Source organism: Salvelinus fontinalis, chromosome 2, assembly GCF_029448725.1.
Source record: "Salvelinus fontinalis isolate EN_2023a chromosome 2, ASM2944872v1, whole genome shotgun sequence".
NCBI lineage: Eukaryota > Metazoa > Chordata > Actinopteri > Salmoniformes > Salmonidae > Salvelinus > Salvelinus fontinalis.
The window spans coordinates 14,904,418-14,922,542 of record NC_074666.1 but is presented as its reverse complement, the minus strand read 5'-3'; the positions used below and the strand labels follow the sequence as shown (position 1 = coordinate 14,922,542).

The 18,125-nt window shown below is 43.7% G+C and overlaps 1 protein-coding gene across 1 annotated transcript; it reads left to right on the top strand.

Moving 5' to 3' along the window:
• Nucleotides 1–831: 831 nt before the first annotated feature.
• Nucleotides 832–17,706, top strand: sdad1 (SDA1 domain containing 1). Its single transcript, XM_055864695.1, has 19 exons — nucleotides 832–1,036; nucleotides 3,167–3,271; nucleotides 3,580–3,678; nucleotides 3,787–3,897; nucleotides 4,011–4,183; nucleotides 4,275–4,407; nucleotides 4,517–4,618; nucleotides 4,714–4,783; nucleotides 4,896–4,999; nucleotides 5,085–5,142; nucleotides 6,408–6,543; nucleotides 6,897–6,994; nucleotides 7,246–7,322; nucleotides 8,193–8,322; nucleotides 8,512–8,612; nucleotides 8,933–9,117; nucleotides 17,034–17,118; nucleotides 17,208–17,372; nucleotides 17,466–17,706. Exons 1-19 carry the CDS (start codon nucleotides 935–937, stop codon nucleotides 17,511–17,513), a joined length of 2,082 nt encoding a protein of 693 aa, XP_055720670.1. The 5' UTR covers nucleotides 832–934; the 3' UTR covers nucleotides 17,514–17,706.
• The last annotated feature ends 419 nt before the right edge of the window (nucleotides 17,707–18,125 follow it).

The window sequence follows — 18,125 nt, the reverse complement described above, 5'->3', positions numbered from 1 at the left end:
CAGGGGGAGAAAAATAGGTTTATCTGAGATGGACAAATCAAGATGTTATGCTGGCAGGTAGATGTTCAGTCACCCCTGTCCTCAGCTTTTCTCCACCGAACAAAGGAACAGGATTCCATTTAACCCCCCACCCTAGCCTGGGGTTGACCAATCACAAGTCCTTGCAGTACAACTGGCCAATGGCCAAATAACAAGTATCCTGCTCCCGACTCAATGTACAGAGCATAGCACACATCGCTCTGAGTTCAGGAGTGACATTCCACAGACTCTAAACAGATGTTGAACTAAAACCTAACACCTATTTACAATTCCCTATTGACCATTAAGACTCTAGTTTTCAGTCCTCTCATCCTCTCAGTTGTGTATTCATCGTCTAAATATTCTTATAGTAAGCATTTCACGGTTGTATTCGGCGCATATGACAAATAAAATTAGATTAGATCAACCTATTCATATGACCTCACGTGTACACCACTGACCACAATCCAAATCTAAATAAGGTTCAGGTGTGCAGCAGGGGGGTTTGGGGAGGGGGGGGGGTCTGCTCTGTCTGTTTCAATAGGCTAGAATGTGATGTATGCCATCTGCAATCGGTTGTCAATTTGATTTGGCCGTGGCTTATGATGATTTCCTATCTAGATGTTCAAAACAGTACTGTATTGCATATGGTTCTATATCATAATGTAACATTTTTTAAGTGGGTTATGTAAGGACCTTGATTTCAATATTATTCTTTGCGCAACACTAGTGTCTAGTGTAGGGAATATTTGATTTCCTCCGAATTCACTGGGGTTTGGCAACGCGTTTCACTGCCATCTCGTTTGTTCCTCGGTACTTTCCGTCGTGAGTCTGGATTAAATGGCGATCCAGCAGTGAGCCACGTTGGTATTTTGATAACATATGTACAATAAAGATATTCCTTTTAACACCGAAAATGAATAAAATAATGTCGGGTCGACACAACAACAAATTGCCAAACAATCTGCCGCAATTGCAGAACCTGATCAAGAGAGATCCACAGTCGTACACGGAAGAAGTGAGTATATAAAACGTAGCTAGGTAACGCATGCCGACTAGCTAACGTTAGTTTGACTAGTAAACAAACTAGTTGGCTAACTTGCTAGTTATCAGCTTTACATTTAACAAACATTAGAAAGCAAGCTATGTTGTGGGATCAATTAATGATGTCATGAATCATATAACTATATTGTTCACGTTAATTAGCTAGATTACTATATTTGAGTGCATTACTAGATAGCTAACGCTAGCTAGCCAGCTATCTAAACTAGCTAACTAGTTATATCTTAGGTCAATTTTAGACACCATTTATTCATTATCTAATGTATTAATAAACTGTGTCTAATGGCAGTCAATAGCGACACAGCTTGTGGGATATCGCCCGACCCGTTGTTGTACATCTTTTAGCAGCACGTGTCCCGCGTTGGACCGTATGTTTTCCGTAGACGGTTTTGATGTGGCCTCTAGATCTGCATGTCTTTGATTGATGTGCATTCCGGATAATACACTCGTGTCCCCCATGGACCGGCTCGTACATAACGCATCCTCCATTCAGGCTGTAATGGCGAGCCGGCGGGGGGCGGGGGGCAGGGAAATGTGTACTATCATAATAAAACACAATTTTCCATCACATTTTCGGAAAACTTAAGTTGCACACCCGTGGCTGAATGCGGCAATAGTGTGCAATTGCAGTCCGCAATTCGGGGTGTTCCTACATATGGACATTCCAGGAACGCCTCCTCAAAAGACACTGTAACATGCCCTCCGTTTTTAACCGAACAGTTCCCTACAGGCGGGCAGAGGACACTGTCTACCGGTCGCCCCCGCTAGCACACCAGGCCAGGGCAACACCGTGTACTAGCTAGGTTGATAGTTGGGCTCCACTTGGGCTCCCAAGTGGCGCAGTGGTCTAAGACAATGCATGTCCCTGCAGTACCAGGTTCGAATCCAGGCTACATCACATCCAGCCGTGAATAGAAGTCCCATAAGGCGGCGCACAATTGGCCCAGCGTCGTCCGGGTTACAAATAAGAATTTGTTCTTAACTGACTTGCCTAGTTAAATAAAGGTTAATTCAATTAAAATGTAATTAATTAAATAGTTAGCTAGCACACTGTGTCTCTCCCGTACCAGAGTCCTTTGTGCTAGCTTAGCCAGCTAGTTCTCAGTCCCTCGCTGCCGCCTGCCGAACACGCACAGTGCCCGACAGGCGGGGGCGAAGGACACTGTCTACTGGTGTAAGGCTACTGTTGTCGCCCCTGCCCCTCCTTCTGTGGTGGTTGTAACATGTAGGCTCATGTAGGCTCCCCGAACATCCCTCTGCTGATTTTTGTTGTTGTCATTTGCATCACCAAGCAGTGCCCAAGACAGTATTAAATCCAATTATTTAATGCTACCACCCCCTCCAAATCAAAACAAACATAGATTCTAATCACACACCTGTCTGTGTTTCACACCTGTATGTCTAGCTAATTAGCCTCACAATACATTCAGCAAGCATGCTGCTGCAGACAGGAAGTAGAATGGAGCGTGTGAGCGCAAACAGTGACATCCATGTTTGGTTTTGATTTGGAGGGGTGGTGGTGGCATCAAACAATTGGATTTAATACGGTCTTGGGAACTGGTCGGCGACGCAAACGACAATGTTTCCATCAGAACTATCTACCAATTAGGGTTACCATCCAACGTGGGACACGTGCTGACAAAACAGGTACAGCAACGAGTCGGGCAATATCTCACAAGCTATCGCTATGGAATGAGCGAAGACTGAAAATTACTGTTAAAATACCTGAATTTACTATTTAACTGTATATGTGACGAAGAGCTTTGTAGGCCTGGCTACATATTTTATACAGTCAGTGACTATTTAACTATGTCATTGCTTAGTAGTAATACATCAGACTGTAATATCTCGCTGGTTATAAGGACAAAATCAGCGAACAACAGGTGGAGTAAATTCAGATTAAGTTTATTCAACGTTCTTCTGATTTATAAATGGACTGTTCAGAATTTTGGACCCTATAAATTAGAGACGAGAGTGGACGCTTATCCAGTCCAAACTCTGAATCGGGAGAGGCTAGCTATATAAATTCCTGCTGACTTGATTACGTATTTTTTCACGAAGATCGTCTTAATTTTCTAATCTACAGTTCCTGCAACAATATCGACACTACCAGTCCAATGTCCAGATCTTCAAACTCCAGCCTGACAAACCCAACAAGGAGCTGGCAGATCTGGTCATGTTCCTTGCTCAGGTACGATCATCACTCACAAATCTAGTCTTATAAATAGTATGCCAAATTAATTATATTACTAATATTTGGGATATAAATAAATAATAAATAAAACAAACGTGAATATAAATGTCACGTGAGTACCCTAGTTGGGGGGTCGAAGCTATCTCAAATCAGGAAATGTCTGTAGGCCTGCTGTATTTGTGGATCTTATTGGAAACCATAAACTGTCCATTATTTATAGATCGCCAACTGTAGACACAAGTACACTGCTGATGTTAATCCTGATGGGAAGCTATCGAGCTAAATCCACTATTGTCCTGTTCCAGGTTGGACACTGCTATCTGCAGCAACTTGCCTCTTTCCCTCAGGAGTTGACTGATCTTCTTATGAATCATCATACAGTCCTCGAGCCTGATCTACGGATGGTAAGAGAATAAATCAGCAGCAGATATTTTCTCACCCGTGTCAGCTGTTAAAAATAGGTGGATTTAATGTTTTTTGTTGTTGTTGTTGCGTGTTTCTCAATCGCTTAGACATTCTGCAAAGCCCTGATTCTGCTGAGGAACAAAGATCTGATTAACCCCACCGGTCTTCTGGAGCTGTTCTTTGAGTTGCTGCGCTGTCACGACAAGCTCCTCAGGAAGGTGAGCCGGCAGTGTCTCTCTGCACACCGGTATTGTTATTCCATTTGTATGGTCTGTCTCCAGTGTCAGTCACGGTCTGCCTCTCGCTTAGTCTCCTGTTCGTCTCTTCCCAGACGCTGTACTCGCACATTGTGCATGACATAAAAAACATCAACTCCAAACACAAGAACAACAAAGTCAACACAACATTACAGAACTTCATGTACACCATGCTGAGAGACAGCAATCCTCTAGCAGCCAAGATCTCGCTAGATGTCATGATTGAGTTGTACAAGAGGAACATCTGGTAAGTAACATGCCTTGGCTCTGTGCTAAGTATCTTCAAAAACACGTCACGTCATACATCTTTTTTTTATTTCCTTGTTTTCCGTTTACAGGAATGACGCCAAAACTGTTAACGTGATCACGACAGCATGTTTCTCCAAAGTCACAAAGATCCTCGTGGCAGGCATGAAGTTCTTCCTGGGCAAAGATGAAGATGAGAAGAGGGAGAGTGATTCAGAATCTGAGGCATGTGTACACCACACCACATAGGGGAGGAGGGGGGGTGAACATTTTGATTTGATTGGAGGAGAGACTTCCTTGCTCCGTTAGGTCTAAGCCAATCTCTTATCTCCAGGAGGAGGGTCCGTCGGCTAGAGACCTGATGGTGAGGTACTCTACAGGGAAGAAGTCATCCAAGAACAAGAAGAAGATGGAGAAGGCCATGAAGGTCCTTAAGGTACGCTGAGAGTCCTGTGTTTTTTTTATTTTACTGAAGATGCACTTTAGCTGGTTGGTTGTTAGTTAATGAATCTTTAACTTGATGATTCACAGAAACATAAGAAGAAGAAGAAGGTAGAGGTTTTCAATTTCTCTGCCATCCACTTGATTCATGATCCTCAAGGTATGTATGGTTACCCTCAAAAGCACACGCCTTTAAACTAAACTACATCTGGAACTTATTTTATGTCGCCCTATTCTGGTTTTCCTAAGAAATATTACATTTTTTTGCACAGAATTTTCAGAGAAGCTACTAAAAAAGTTGGAAGACTCCAATGAGCGTTTTGAGGTGAAGATCATGATGATGGAACTAATATCCCGACTGGTTGGGATTCATGAGGTAAGAAAATGATATGAACAGTGCAATTATTCTACAATGTAAAAAAAAATAGACATTCACGTTGTTATTTCTATTCTTCCCACAGCTCTTTCTCTTCAACTACTATCCGTTCGTACAGCGGTTCATTCAGCCCCATCAAAGAGGTAAGCTCTAAGCGAGGGCTCCTCTTGTAATTAAAACCTACAAATCAAATGATGTCACATGCGCCGAATACAACCGCTGTAGGCCATACAGTGAAATGCTTACTTACAAGCCCTTAACCAACAATGCAGTTAAGAAAACAGAGTTTAGAAAATAAAATACTTTATATATATATTTTTTAACACAATAAAATAACAATAATGAGGCTATATACAAGAGGTACTGGTGCTGAGTCAATGTGGGGGGGTACAGGTTAGTCGAGGCAATTTGTAAAGTGACTGCATGGATAATAAACAGCGAATAGCAGCAGTGTAAAACAATGGGGGGGGGAAATGCAAATAGTTTGGGTGGCCACCAAGGAACTTGTAACTGTTCAGCCCTCCTTTCCCAGTAGTCCACGATCATCTTCTTTGTTTATGTTGAGGGGGAGGTTGTTGTCCTGGCAACACACTGCCAGGTCTCTGACCTCCTCCCTATAGGCTGTCTCATTGCTCTTGGTGATCAGGCCTACCACCGTTGGGTCGTCGGCAAACTTAATGGTGGTGTTGGAGTCGTGCTTGGCCACGCAGTTGTAGGTGAACAGGGAGTACAGGAGGGGACTACGCACACACCCCTGAGGGGCCCCTGTGTTGATGATCAGCATGGCGACTGTGTTGTTACCTACCTTCACCACCTGGGGGCGGCCCTTCAGGAAGTCCAGAATCCAGTTGTAGAGGGAGGTGTTTAGTCCCAGGATCCTTAACTTAGTGATGAGCTTTGAGGTCACTATGGTGTTGAACGCTGAGCTGTAGTCAATGAACAGCATTCTCACGTAGGTGTTCCTTTTGTCCAGGTGGGAAATGGCAGTGTGGAGTGAGATTGAGTGCGATTCATCCTTGGATCTGTTGCGGCGGTATGCGAATTGGAGTGGGCCTAGTGTTTCCGGGATGATGGTGTTGTGAGCCATGACCAGCCTATCAAAACACTTCATGGCTACCGATGTGAGTGCTACTGGGCAGTAGTCATTTAGGCAGGTTACCTTCGTTTTCTTGGGCACAAGGACTATGGTGGTCTGCTTGAAACATGTAGCTCATACAGACTCGGTCAGGGAGAGGTTGAAAATGTCAGTGAAGACTGTACAGCGTTTTTCCCCCAGCCCCATCAAAGAGGTATGTTCTAAGAAAGGGCTCAGCTTGTCATTCAAAACAAGCGTGCAACTAGTCATGTTGCGTTTTTAATAGAACTTGAGTTGAAAATAATATTTATGTAATACTTCTTTCTTCTCCAGAGGTCACCAAGATACTCCTGTGTGCTGCCCAGTCCTCCCATCAACTAGTTCCACCTGAGATCATCCAGCCTGTCATCATGACCATAGCCAATAACTTTGTGACAGACAGAAACTCGGGAGAGGTGATGTGTGTTGGGTAAGGGAGTCACTCACACCTATGATTCCCCTGTAACCTGGTTGGATGGCCATTGTAAAGTCACTCACACCTATGATTCCTCTGTAACCTGGTTGGGTGGCCATTGTAAAGTCACTCACACCTATGATTCCTCTGTAACCTGGTTGGGTGGCCATTGTAAAGTCACTCACACCTATGATTCCTCTGTAACCTGGTTGGATGGCCATTGTAAAGTCATTCACCTTCTGCATGTGATTGTTACCATGGATACTGTATATAACACTGTTATATACAGTTGAGATTTGTACAGCATCAGTTATTGGTTAATAACATGGATATATAGAGTAACAGAGTGTGGGACTTGCTTTGTACAGCATCAATGCCATCAAGGAGGTGGCAGCGCGTTGTCCCCTGGCCATCACAGAAGAGCTGCTCCAGGACCTGGCTCAGTACAAGATGCACAAAGACAAGAGTAAGTAGTCTGTCCTTACAGGAAGTAGTCTGTCCTTACAGGAAGTAGTCTGTCCTTACAGGAAGTAGTCTGTCCTTACAGGAAGTAGTCTGTCCTTACAGGAAGTAGTCTGTCCTTACAGTTGTAGGCTAACATGTCTGTTTTGAATCTTTTTCTCTTTAACCATGTGGCTACAAGAGATTATTCATCACGTGTCACAATTAAAACAATTCAAAGGGTTTCAATGAGGGTTATTTCAATGTCATTTTTAGATGTGATGATGTCTGCCAGAGGACTCATTCAGCTCTTCAGAAGCCTGGATCCAAAGATGCTGCATAAGAGAGACAGGGTATGTTGCTGAGACCAATGTCATGTTTTTCCCTCCCTCGTTCTAAGGCCCGTATACTAGGTGGTTTCTCTGTGGAAGTCCCCTCAGGGCTGAGGTATGCTAGGCTCCTCCTCCTCTATGTGGAAGTCCCCTCAGGGCTGAGGTATGCTAGGCTCCTCCTCCTCTATGTGGAAGTCCACTCAGGGCTGAGGTATGCTAGGCTCCTCCTCCTCTATGTGGAAGTCCCCTCAGGGCTGAGGTATGCTAGGCTCCTCCTCCTCTATGTGGAAGTCCCCTCAGGGCTGAGGTATGCTAGGCTCCTCCTCCTCTATGTGGAAGTCCCCTCAGGGCTGAGGTATGCTAGGCTCCTCCTCCTCTATGTGGAAGTCCCCTCAGGGCTGAGGTATGCTAGGCTCCTCCTCCTCCTCTATGTGGAAGTCCCCTCAGGGCTGAGGTATGCTAGGCTCCTCCTCCTCTATGTGGAAGTCCCCTCAGGGCTGAGGTATGCTAGGCTCCTCCTCCTCTATGTGGAAGTCCCCTCAGGGCTGCGGTATGCTAGGCTCCTCCTCCTCTATGTGGAAGTCCCCTCAGGGCTGAGGTATGCTAGGCTCCTCCTCCTCTATGTGGAAGTCCCCTCAGGGCTGAGGTATGCTAGGCTCCTCCTCCTCTATGTGGAAGTCCCCTCAGGGCTGAGGTATGCTAGGCTCCTCCTCTATGTGAAAGTCCCCTCAGGGCTGAGGTATGCTAGGCTCCTCCTCTGTTTGGAAGTCCTCTCAGGGCTGAGGTATGCTAGGCTCCTCCTCTGTGTGGAAGTCCTCTCAGGGCTGATGTGCTGTGAAATGTCATGGAGGCTGTGCTAACTGATAACTTAACCATTGCGTTGTTTACTAGGGTCGACCCACAGAGTTGTCTACCGACGCTAAGATCCAGGACTATGGCGAGATGGGGGCCAAGACCTACATCCCTGGAGCAGAGGTTCTGGAGGTGGAGGAGAAAGAGGAGGGAGAAGAGGGGGACGGTGGTAAGGATTGGATTGTGTATTATACAACTGGAAACTTCTACCTTCTACCGGTTTTTGCTGCAAGGACTCATTTTTTTCTTTGCAAGGACTGTATATCCAAGATGGAATAGATGATGTTCTGTGTGGAAAAAATAGGTTGAAAAATAGATTATTTGATCATTTCTTCCTCTGCGTTTCCTCTTCATCTAGATGGCTGGGAGAGTGCCAGCAGTATCAGCGGTGGTGATGATGATGAGGACGGAGAATGGATCAATGTTCACCACTCCTCTGATGAAGACACCGCAGAAATGGTATGGTTCTTCATCAACCCCATTGTCCGTTAGGTGTTCTGGGTTGGTGACCTGATTTTGAAAAGCTGGGCTGGCTCGCGTTCAATTGAGCACACCGTAGCAAAACAATTTGTATCAGAAAACTAAAATGAGCACTTCTTATTGGACAGGTTAAGGTTGTCCCTCCCTGTTTCTGTCCGTTTTCTGCCATTTGGTGCGGAATGAACACTACCCTGGTGATTAGTGTTCTGATTGGTGAATAACGTGTTTTTATTGGTAAAAAACATGTTCTTATTGGTGAATAATGTCTTCTCATTGGCCATTGTATGTGTCTCGCCCAGGCTGAGAAGCTGAAGATTATGGATCCAGAGGAGAGGAAGGCCAAGGCAGCAGCGGTCAGCTCCAGTCGACTCCTCACTCAGGACGACTTCAAGAAGATCCGTCTGGCTCAGCTGGCTAAAGAGGTCAACGCTGCCCCGGGCAAGGGACAGAAGAGGAAGATGGTGGAAGATGAAGATGGTGAAAGGTCAGTCTTGTTTTCTTGTTATTTTACCACCGCTCCTATGATTAATATAATTCAAAACAGGGCCGACTTTTTGTTACAATGATGATTGTGGATCCATATTTTACCTGATGGGAATATCTTATTTAAAATGCTTTGATGCTGCGTTTAGACCAAGGACGCAAAAACCGTCACACCAGTTGGCATAACGGGACAAGAAAGCAAGGAAGAGGGTGACGACAAAAGCACAGCAGCGCGACGGTGTGCGTTGCTACGGTGATATCCGTAAACAAACAGTGCAAATGAACATCCGGGTAGAAAACAACGCTACGGCGAAAGTTGTAATATTGTAACTCTGGCGGCAAGTCCCGTATACCGTGGGGGCTAGGGCTAACCCCATTTAGTCGACCGGGGCGATTTGTTTGGTCGATAGTTGGTCGACCCAAGATTTCTTGAGTCGAGCAGTAGCAAAAACGCGGTGTTCAAGACACCTGTCTGATCGGCTCCTGTCTGAGTGGACTGATCCAGGCCGTGGGGATGGCACTGTCCATCACTCTAAGACATTTGCTACTGAAATTGTACATGGTTATATTACATAAGATCAATGGGGTGCAACAGTAATAAAAAATAATATTATTTTATAGCAAATGAGCTTTCTCTCGCGTTGGATAGCGGTTGCTGTCCGCGGTTCTGAGACATCAGTAGGCTGTGGATTTGGAGCCTTTTTCTTAGACCCATGTTGCTATGTGCATGATAGCAAAGTTACCCAGCATATTGGTGTTGAGAACAATGTGGCGGAGGCAGCAGCGGAGATAGGAGACGAGAAAACAGCCTTTGCCTTAATTGTCTAAGACACAGGTGTCAAACTCATTCCACGGAGGGCCGAGTGTCTGCGGGTTTTCGCTCCTCCCTTGTACTTGATTGATGAATTAACATCACTAATTAGTTAGGAACTCCCCACACCTGGTTGTCTAGGGCTTTATTGAAAGGAAAAACCAAAAACCTGCAGACACTAGGCCCTCCGTGGAATGAGTTTGACACCCCTGGTCTAAGAAAAGAGAGGAGAGGGGAAACCCCAACGTAATTAGGTCTATAATCAATAGCTGAACTGTTAGGTGTGCCTGGCTTTATAAATCATCCACATATACAGCGTATTCTGGAAGTATTCAGACCACTTCACTTTTTCCACATTTTGTTACGTAAACAACCTTATTCTAACATTGATCAAATAAATGTCTTATCAGTCTACACACAATACCCCATAATAACAAAGCAAAAACAGGTTTTTAGAAATGTTTGCAAATGTATTAAAAATAAATTACATATCATATTTACATAAGTATTTAGTCCCTTTTGGCAGCGATTACAGCCTTGGGTATGATGCTACAAGCTTGGCACACCTGTATTTGGCGAGTTTCTACCATTCTTCTCTGCAGATCCTCTCAAGCTCTGTCAGGTTGGATGGGGAGCGTCGCTGCACAGCTATTTTCAGGTCTCTCCAGACATGTCCGATCAGGTTCAAGTCCGGGCTCTGGCTGGGCAACTTGAGGACGTTCAGAAACTTGTCCCGAAGCCACTCCTGCGTTGTCTTGGCTGTGTGCTTAGGGTTGTTGTCCTGTTGGAAGGTAAAGCTCCTGAGGTCCTGAGCACTCTGGAGCCGTTTTTCATCAAGGATCGCTGCTCTGTTCATCTTTCCGTCAATCCTGACTACTCTCCCTGCCGATGAAAAACATCCCCACAGCAGGATGCTGCCACCACTATGCTTCACTGTATGGATGGTGGTCAGGTGATGAGCGGTGCCTGGTTTCCTCCAGACGTAACGAGTTAAATCTTGGTTTTATCAGACCAGAGAATCTTGTTTCTCATGGTCAGAGTCCTTTAGCTGGGTTTTGCCAAACTCTAAGCGGGCTGTCATGTGCCTTTTACTGAGGAGTGGCTTCTACCATAAATGCCTGATTGGTGGAGTGCTGCAGAGATGGTTGTCCTTCTGTAAGGTTCTCCCATCTCCACAGAGGAACTCTGGAGCTCTGACGGAGTGACCATCGGGTTCTTGGTCACCTCCCTGACCAAGGCCCTTCTCCCCCGATTGCTCAGTTTGACCGGGCAGCCAGCTCCAGGAAGAGTCTTGGTTGTTCCAAACTTCTTCCATTTAAGAATGATGGAGGCCACTGTGTTCTTGAATACTGCAAACATTTCTTGGTACCTTTCCCCGGATCTGCACCTTGACGCACAGTCATGTCTCAGAGCTCTATGGACAATTCCTTTGACCTCATGGTTTGGTTTTTGCTCTGACATGCACTGTAATCTGTGAGACCTTATGGTGTGTGTCTTTCCAAATCATGTCCAATCAATTGAATTTACCACAGGGGGACTCCCAAGTTGTAGAAACATCTTAAGGATGATACATGGAAACAAGATGCACCTGAGCTCAATTTTGAGTCTCATAGCAAAAGGTCTGAATAGTTATGTAAATAAGGTATTTGTTTACATAACATTTACAACCATTTCTAAAAACCCAGTTTTTGCTTTGTTATTATGGGGTATTGTGTGTAGATTGAGACATTTATTTTATCCATTTTTAGAACAACGTTGTAACGTAACAAAATGTGTTAAAAGTGAAGGGGTCTGAATACTTTCCCAATGCACTGTATCTACAGAAATAAGACTGATCCTGCTTGTGTTGCCGGTGAGTGTTTGTTTAATAGCCTACTGATTCTGTGAGCACCAAGCCTCACACAACATGTCAGATAAACAATTCCACAAATTTGTCTGTCTGTAGTCTTTGCTATGCTGTAAAAAAAAATGTTTTAACTTTTTTTTGTTTTTGTTGGAACAGCCTCTCTGGAATGACTTATTTATTTAGTGTTGTTTACACTGTTCAAATTGTCAGAAATGATATTTATAATAATAACCTTCTTGATCTCCTTGTTATTATTATTATTATAATAAGTAAAGTCATTATCGTTAGTAGGCTTAGTAGAGCAGTCTTGTTATAACCACTATCGAGGTGTAGGCCTTAGAGCACATCCTGTTTAGTCTTAATACCGTAACTTACTGAGGCCTAAATTTCAAGGCTTGTGAATCAATCATTCATTCGTTCATGTCGTTACACAGCATAGAAGTCATTAATGAGTTGAAATGCAATCAAGCGTTTTAGTCTTAAAATAAAATAAGTGACCTTCAAATAATTAGCGTAAACAATAGCATTCACAAATGCGTGCTTTCCAAACTGTTTTACTTACGACAGTCTCTGGTACGCTTCATTTATTTAGTGTTTACATTATTCCAAACGTTCAGAAAAGTAATATTGTAATCGAACAGGACCTGTTACATTTATTCCACACATTTGACTTCCCCTTTATCTCCTGAGCAACCAGTAAACATTACCCTTTATCTCCTGAGCAACCAGTAAACATTACCCTTTATCTCCTGAGCAACCAGTAAACATTACCCTTTATCTCCTGGGCAACCAGTAAACATTCCCCCGTTCTGAGTTTGGCACGTCATCTGCATCTATTTTGCTGTCACCTTTTTCTGTGTTCAGAGTTTGTTCGCATATCATAACCACATGAATACATTTCTGGTAAGGGTCAGGACCTATTGCAGGGGTACGCCACTACTATTTTGAGAAGGTCCAGTGACACAAATTTCCCAGGTGACAAAGGTCCGGATGGTTATCGTCCTTTATCGGCGCTGTGGTACAGCGTAGTAACAAACACAGTCGTCTACGACTTAGGAAACATGTGGTTATAGAAAATGTACATTAAATGAAACTACCTTCTTTTTTTATTAATTACAACTTATTTTGAATGTGAACATGTGCAACATTGCATCAACATTGCATCAACATTTGCTGAAGAACAAAAACTGGTTGCATAATTGTCTGTGCAAAAAGTACACTGTGAATCATTTGTACACGGACCCAAGGAATACAAAAAATATATATTTAAATAAAATAAAGTGCATGTTTTCTGGAGAACGAAAAGAAGGGTCAAAGAACGTCACTTTGGGTCATGCAATATTTGACCAATATATGGCCAATATAACACAGCTAAGGGCTGTTCTTAGCCACGACGCAATGCAGAGTGCCTGGATACAGTCCTTAGCCGTGGTATATTGGCAATATACCAAAAACCCCTGAGGTGTCTTATTGCTATTATAAACTGGTTACCAACGTAATTAGAGCAGGGGAAATAAATGTTTTGTCATACCCGTGGTATACGGTCTGATATACCACAGCTGTCAGCCAATCAGAATTCAGGGCTCGAACCACTCAGAGTATAATCATGTGTAAGTCATTCTGGGCCCTGCATTAATGAGAGAAATTACACTTTCTGTCTCCTGCCAAGTCTTTGAACTTTGGCACAAATGGTGTGAGAACAACGTTTTAGATATTTGGAACTCACGCTGGGGAGACCGTTTTAGATATTTGGAACTCACGCTGGGGAGACCGTTTTAGATATTTGGAACTCACGCTGGGGAGACCGTTAGAGATATTTGGAACTCACGCTGGGGAGACCGTTAGAGATATTTGGAACTCACGCTGGGGAGACCGTTAGAGATATTTGGAACTCACGCTGGGGAGACCGTTTTAGATATTTGGAACTCACGCTGGGGAGACTGTTAGAGATATTTGGAACTCACGCTGGGGAGACCGTTAGAGATATTTGGAACTCACGCTGGGGAGACCGTTAGAGATATTTGGAACTCACGCTGGGGAGACCGTTAGAGATATTTGGAACTCACGCTGGGGAGACCGTTAGAGATATTTGGAACTCACGCTGGGGAGACCGTTAGAGATATTTGGAACTCACGCTGGGGAGACCGTTAGAGATATTTGGAACTCACGCTGGGGAGACCGTTTTAGATATTTGGAACTCACGCTGGGGAGACCGTTAGAGATATTTGGAACTCACGCTGGGGAGACCGTTTTAGATATTTGGAACTCACGCTGGGGAGACCGTTAGAGATATTTGGAACTCACGCTGGGGAGACCGTTTTAGATATTTGGAACTCACGCTGGGGAGACCGTTAGAGATATTTGGAACTCACGTGTGAAACGGTTAATAAAGTTAATTGTGGAGAAGGCGGCTTCACAGCTGTATGTGGAGCGAAACAGGGTCAGGATGTCTAGTAAACGGTCTCTTGAGAACAGAGACATCAGCTACAGGCAGCATCTTTTCCCCAGAAAGTGACCAGGTCACAATCACCAGCCTGCTCCTTCACACACATTTGAATCAACTCCATTTGCAGTGATGGAACATCACCGTGTGGCTCAGTTGGTAGAGCATGGCACTTGCAACGCCAGGGTTGTGGGTTCAATTCCCACTGGGGGACCAGGGTGAATATGTATGAAATTTCCAATTTGTAAGTCGCTCTGGATAAGAGCGTCTTCTAAATGACTTAAATGTAAATGTAAATCTACCCCATCTGAAGATCTGTTTTGGCTCTTCTGACAACTTTGCCACATTTGTGACCATGAAGGGGTTCTGGATGAGCACCAGCAGTTCTCTACCAACAGTGAAGTCATCAAAGTGAGCCTTGAAGTTGATCTATCAGATTCTGGATGAAATCAATATGGTTGGGAACATGCGTGCCTCTGAGTTTGTCCCCAAAATATTGGGGAAGAGGACAAGTTCTCCCTGTAGATCATTCTTGAAAAGGCCAGATTTCTTCTGGAAAGCCCGGACTGCTGTTATCATATGACACACGGTTGTCCCTTACCTGTAGCTTAACATTCAGTTGATTACGGTGTGATGTAATGTCGGTCAAAAAATGCAACTATTTGCATCTTCATCTTCTGAAACTTAAACTGAGTTGCCTTGTCACTCTTTTTTTGCTCTGATAAGGAAGTTTTGATTTCCTACTGAATGGCCTAAAAGCATTCCCAAACTCAGCCTTTGCTGAGTCATCTGACATTGTTGTGCAGTAGTAGGTCATCAACTGGCATTGGCCTCTCAAAAAGTCTATCCGTTTCATCATCGGTGACCTCAGAATAGTCTTTTCCCAGACTGGCACACAGGACAGATTGATGGATGTCGGGTTAGGGTGGTCCTCTTTCAAATGTGCAACCAGTCCCCTCCTTCCTGTCATGGCTGGAGCTCCATCGGTGGTGATGGAGACCACTGACTTCAGATCTCTCCCCCTTTTTGTCAGCATCTCTTTGATGGCATCATGGATTTCCTCTCCCTGTTTGTGTGCTTCTAGATGTTTTAAGCCCAACAGCTCCTCACAGAATTCCTTCTTTGTTTCGTTATAAAAATCTGGCAAACATCAGAAGCTGGGCATTATCAGTGTGATCTGTACGATTCATCCACAGCTAATGAAATGCATTCTGAATGGCCTCTTTAAGTTGTGAAGTTAAATCTTTGGCTAATATTTCAGTTCTCCTCAATGCTGTGGAGTCTGACAGTGGGATCTGTTTGATATTTTTGTTTACCTTCAAGCAGTGGTGTCAAGCAACTTCACACACGCATTCTTGTACCATCTCAGCGTCTGAAAAAATGTTGTGTTTTCCCAAAACCCAAGGTATCCTCAGTGAGAACACTCCATCGCACGTTGTTGGTCTGTCGGGGGGGATTGACAAGGACTTTGGTGCATCTCTCGTGTTGGGATTTGAGTTGGTTAAACTTGTTTGTTCTGACCTCCATGTTCAGGGGATACATCTGATCCAATTTACTCTGCCTGGTGTCTTAATGGCGCTTAACATTTGGCACTTTCACCAGAGCTACAGACTCACTGCAATTTACTCTGCCTGGTGTCTTAATGGCGCTTAACATTTGGCACTTTCACCAGAGCTACAGACTCACTGCAATTTACTCTGCCTGGTGTCTTAATGGCGCTTAACATTTGGCACTTTCACCAGAGCTACAGACTCACTGCAATTTACTATGCCTGGTGTCTTAATGGCGCTTAACATTTGGCACTTTCACCAGAGCTACTGACTCACTGCATATCAGGCACATTAGTTTTGTGCTAGTTGAAGAAATACTGTTCGGCCCACTCGTCTTTGAATATACGGTTTTCAGAGTCAACTTTTTTGTTTTTTGTTGAACAAGCTATGTTAACAAAGATACTGGTAACGAAGCTCCTATCTGTGATATTTACAGTTGAACCGTGGTCAAATCTTTGATTCTTTCTGCCTGCTTGTACCAAGTTTCCACAAAGGATATTTGGATCAATGTGATTGGGTAAAACGCAGCCTCTTGTATTTGCATATAGTCACGCAATTGGATTAGCTGGGGCACTAGTAGAGGTAAAGAGAGCAAGGTTTTAGGGAGTGTTTTTTTCCCTAAACAAATGAGGGATTTCGCTAACAACTTTTCAGTCAGCTTCAGCAACACGGACAGCACGATAAACACTGTTGATGTTCTGTGGTGGTCGTTGCAGCAGGGAGGAGAGACGGACAACGGGTGCTAGTTACACAGTCACTCGCTGTCTTTTTTTTTAGTTCTTTTTTTCTTACACAGCAAGTCTGAGCCCAGCCTGGCACAAATCAATTAAGGTCGGACTCCCTTTAGTCTTCTGTGTGTCTTAATTATTTCATCAAACAGTGTGCTTAAAGCATCAGACAAGCTCAGTGCATATAGTTGATTTGATTAAAACACAGGATGTGTCAATTATATGGAAAAATACACGTTTTAGAATTTCGTCGAAAGACGAGAACAGACGATTCTCGGTCGACCAAGATTTTTTAAATTTAGTCGAGGACAGCCCTAGTGGAGGCAGACGGCATTCACTGCCAGCCGCAATGGCATTTACCGTTGTGCTCTCATTGAAAACAATGACATCCGGTTCGCTGTCTACCTCGTACCATCTAAGCGCAGCATAAGTGTGATAAACACTCATGCAAACTGTTGGAAATAGTTTAACTGACATTTTATGTGTGTGTGTGTGTGTGTGTGTGCATCTTAACTAATAACATGTCAAACTGTTTTCAGAGGGGAAATCCTTACCTTGAGAGACATTGAAAAGCTGCACAAGAAACCCAAGGAAGACAAGGAATCAAGACTTGCCACTGCACAGGTGACAATCTCAATCAAGAACATGTGCTGAATTCTAATGATCGTATTCTTAGGATTTCAGGAGATCATGTGGTTTTGTTTTGACGGTAGGCTGGCCGCTCAGACAGGAAGGAGTTTGTGAAGAAGAGGAAGGAGAAGCTAAACCCGTTCGCTTCCACCAGCAACAAGGACAAGAAGAGGAACAAAGACTTCAGGATGATGAGACACAGTCGAAACGTACGGACCAAGAACAAGAGATCCTTCAGAGATAAACAGGTACATTAAATTTCTTTAATAATTGGAAAATGTGTATTTTTGTCGGTATTATTTATCTCGATGTTGCATTTATTTCTCTCTTTCTCCATACAGATTGCTCTAAGAGATGCACTCATTAAGAGAAAGAAGCAATACAAATAGCAATGTCACTGTATGCCGTGGACTCTGGTTCCTAAGGAAATTATGGCTTCCGTGAACTTGGGCTGTTAAATGAAGATGGGGAATGGTTCATTTTAACGTGGTCTGTTAAATCGCTGTGTTTTTTTTTTTTTTTCTACGGTAGTAGGCTGTAATCACACTGCCTTCTATTAAAAGATTTACCGTCAATCGTTTACTCCTTCTCCTATTTGCATTTTCCTATTTTGCATTTCCATACACCTTTTGATGTGAAGATTATGTTCCTGCCAACAAATGAAATGTAATTCCTCTAGATAGACAATAAATAAATGCAGACAGGATTTAAATGTCAAGATTTCCAGGACAAACACACATATATAATATAGGGACAGATCAGTCCACTTCATTACGATGCCACCTTCAACCCCTACAAGTAAAGACAGTTTTGAGTTGTTGTAATGCTTCTCTCAGCTGGAATTCATTCACACTTAACTGGTATTTAGAAATCAATCAAACATTCCTGTTCGTCTATTATGATGCACTTTTCTTTTAGACTCGTAGATGTCACCCAGTTGGGCAGATGAGTTTCTTGCCAACTTCAGGACAGATCAATATTACAGCAATATCCCAGGAGAT

What these genes read in the sequence shown, in the direction of transcription:
- sdad1 (XM_055864695.1), top strand. Translation starts at nt 935, where the DNA reads ATGAATAAAATAATGTCGGGTCGACACAACAACAAATTGCCAAACAAT. An exon ending in ACGACAAGCTCCTCAGGAAG is followed by an intron (nt 3,898 to 4,010) that starts GTGAGCCGGCAG and finishes GTCTCTTCCCAG; the next exon opens with ACGCTGTACTCGCACATTGT. An exon ending in CAAGATGCACAAAGACAAGA is followed by an intron (nt 6,995 to 7,245) that starts GTAAGTAGTCTG and finishes TGTCATTTTTAG; the next exon opens with ATGTGATGATGTCTGCCAGA.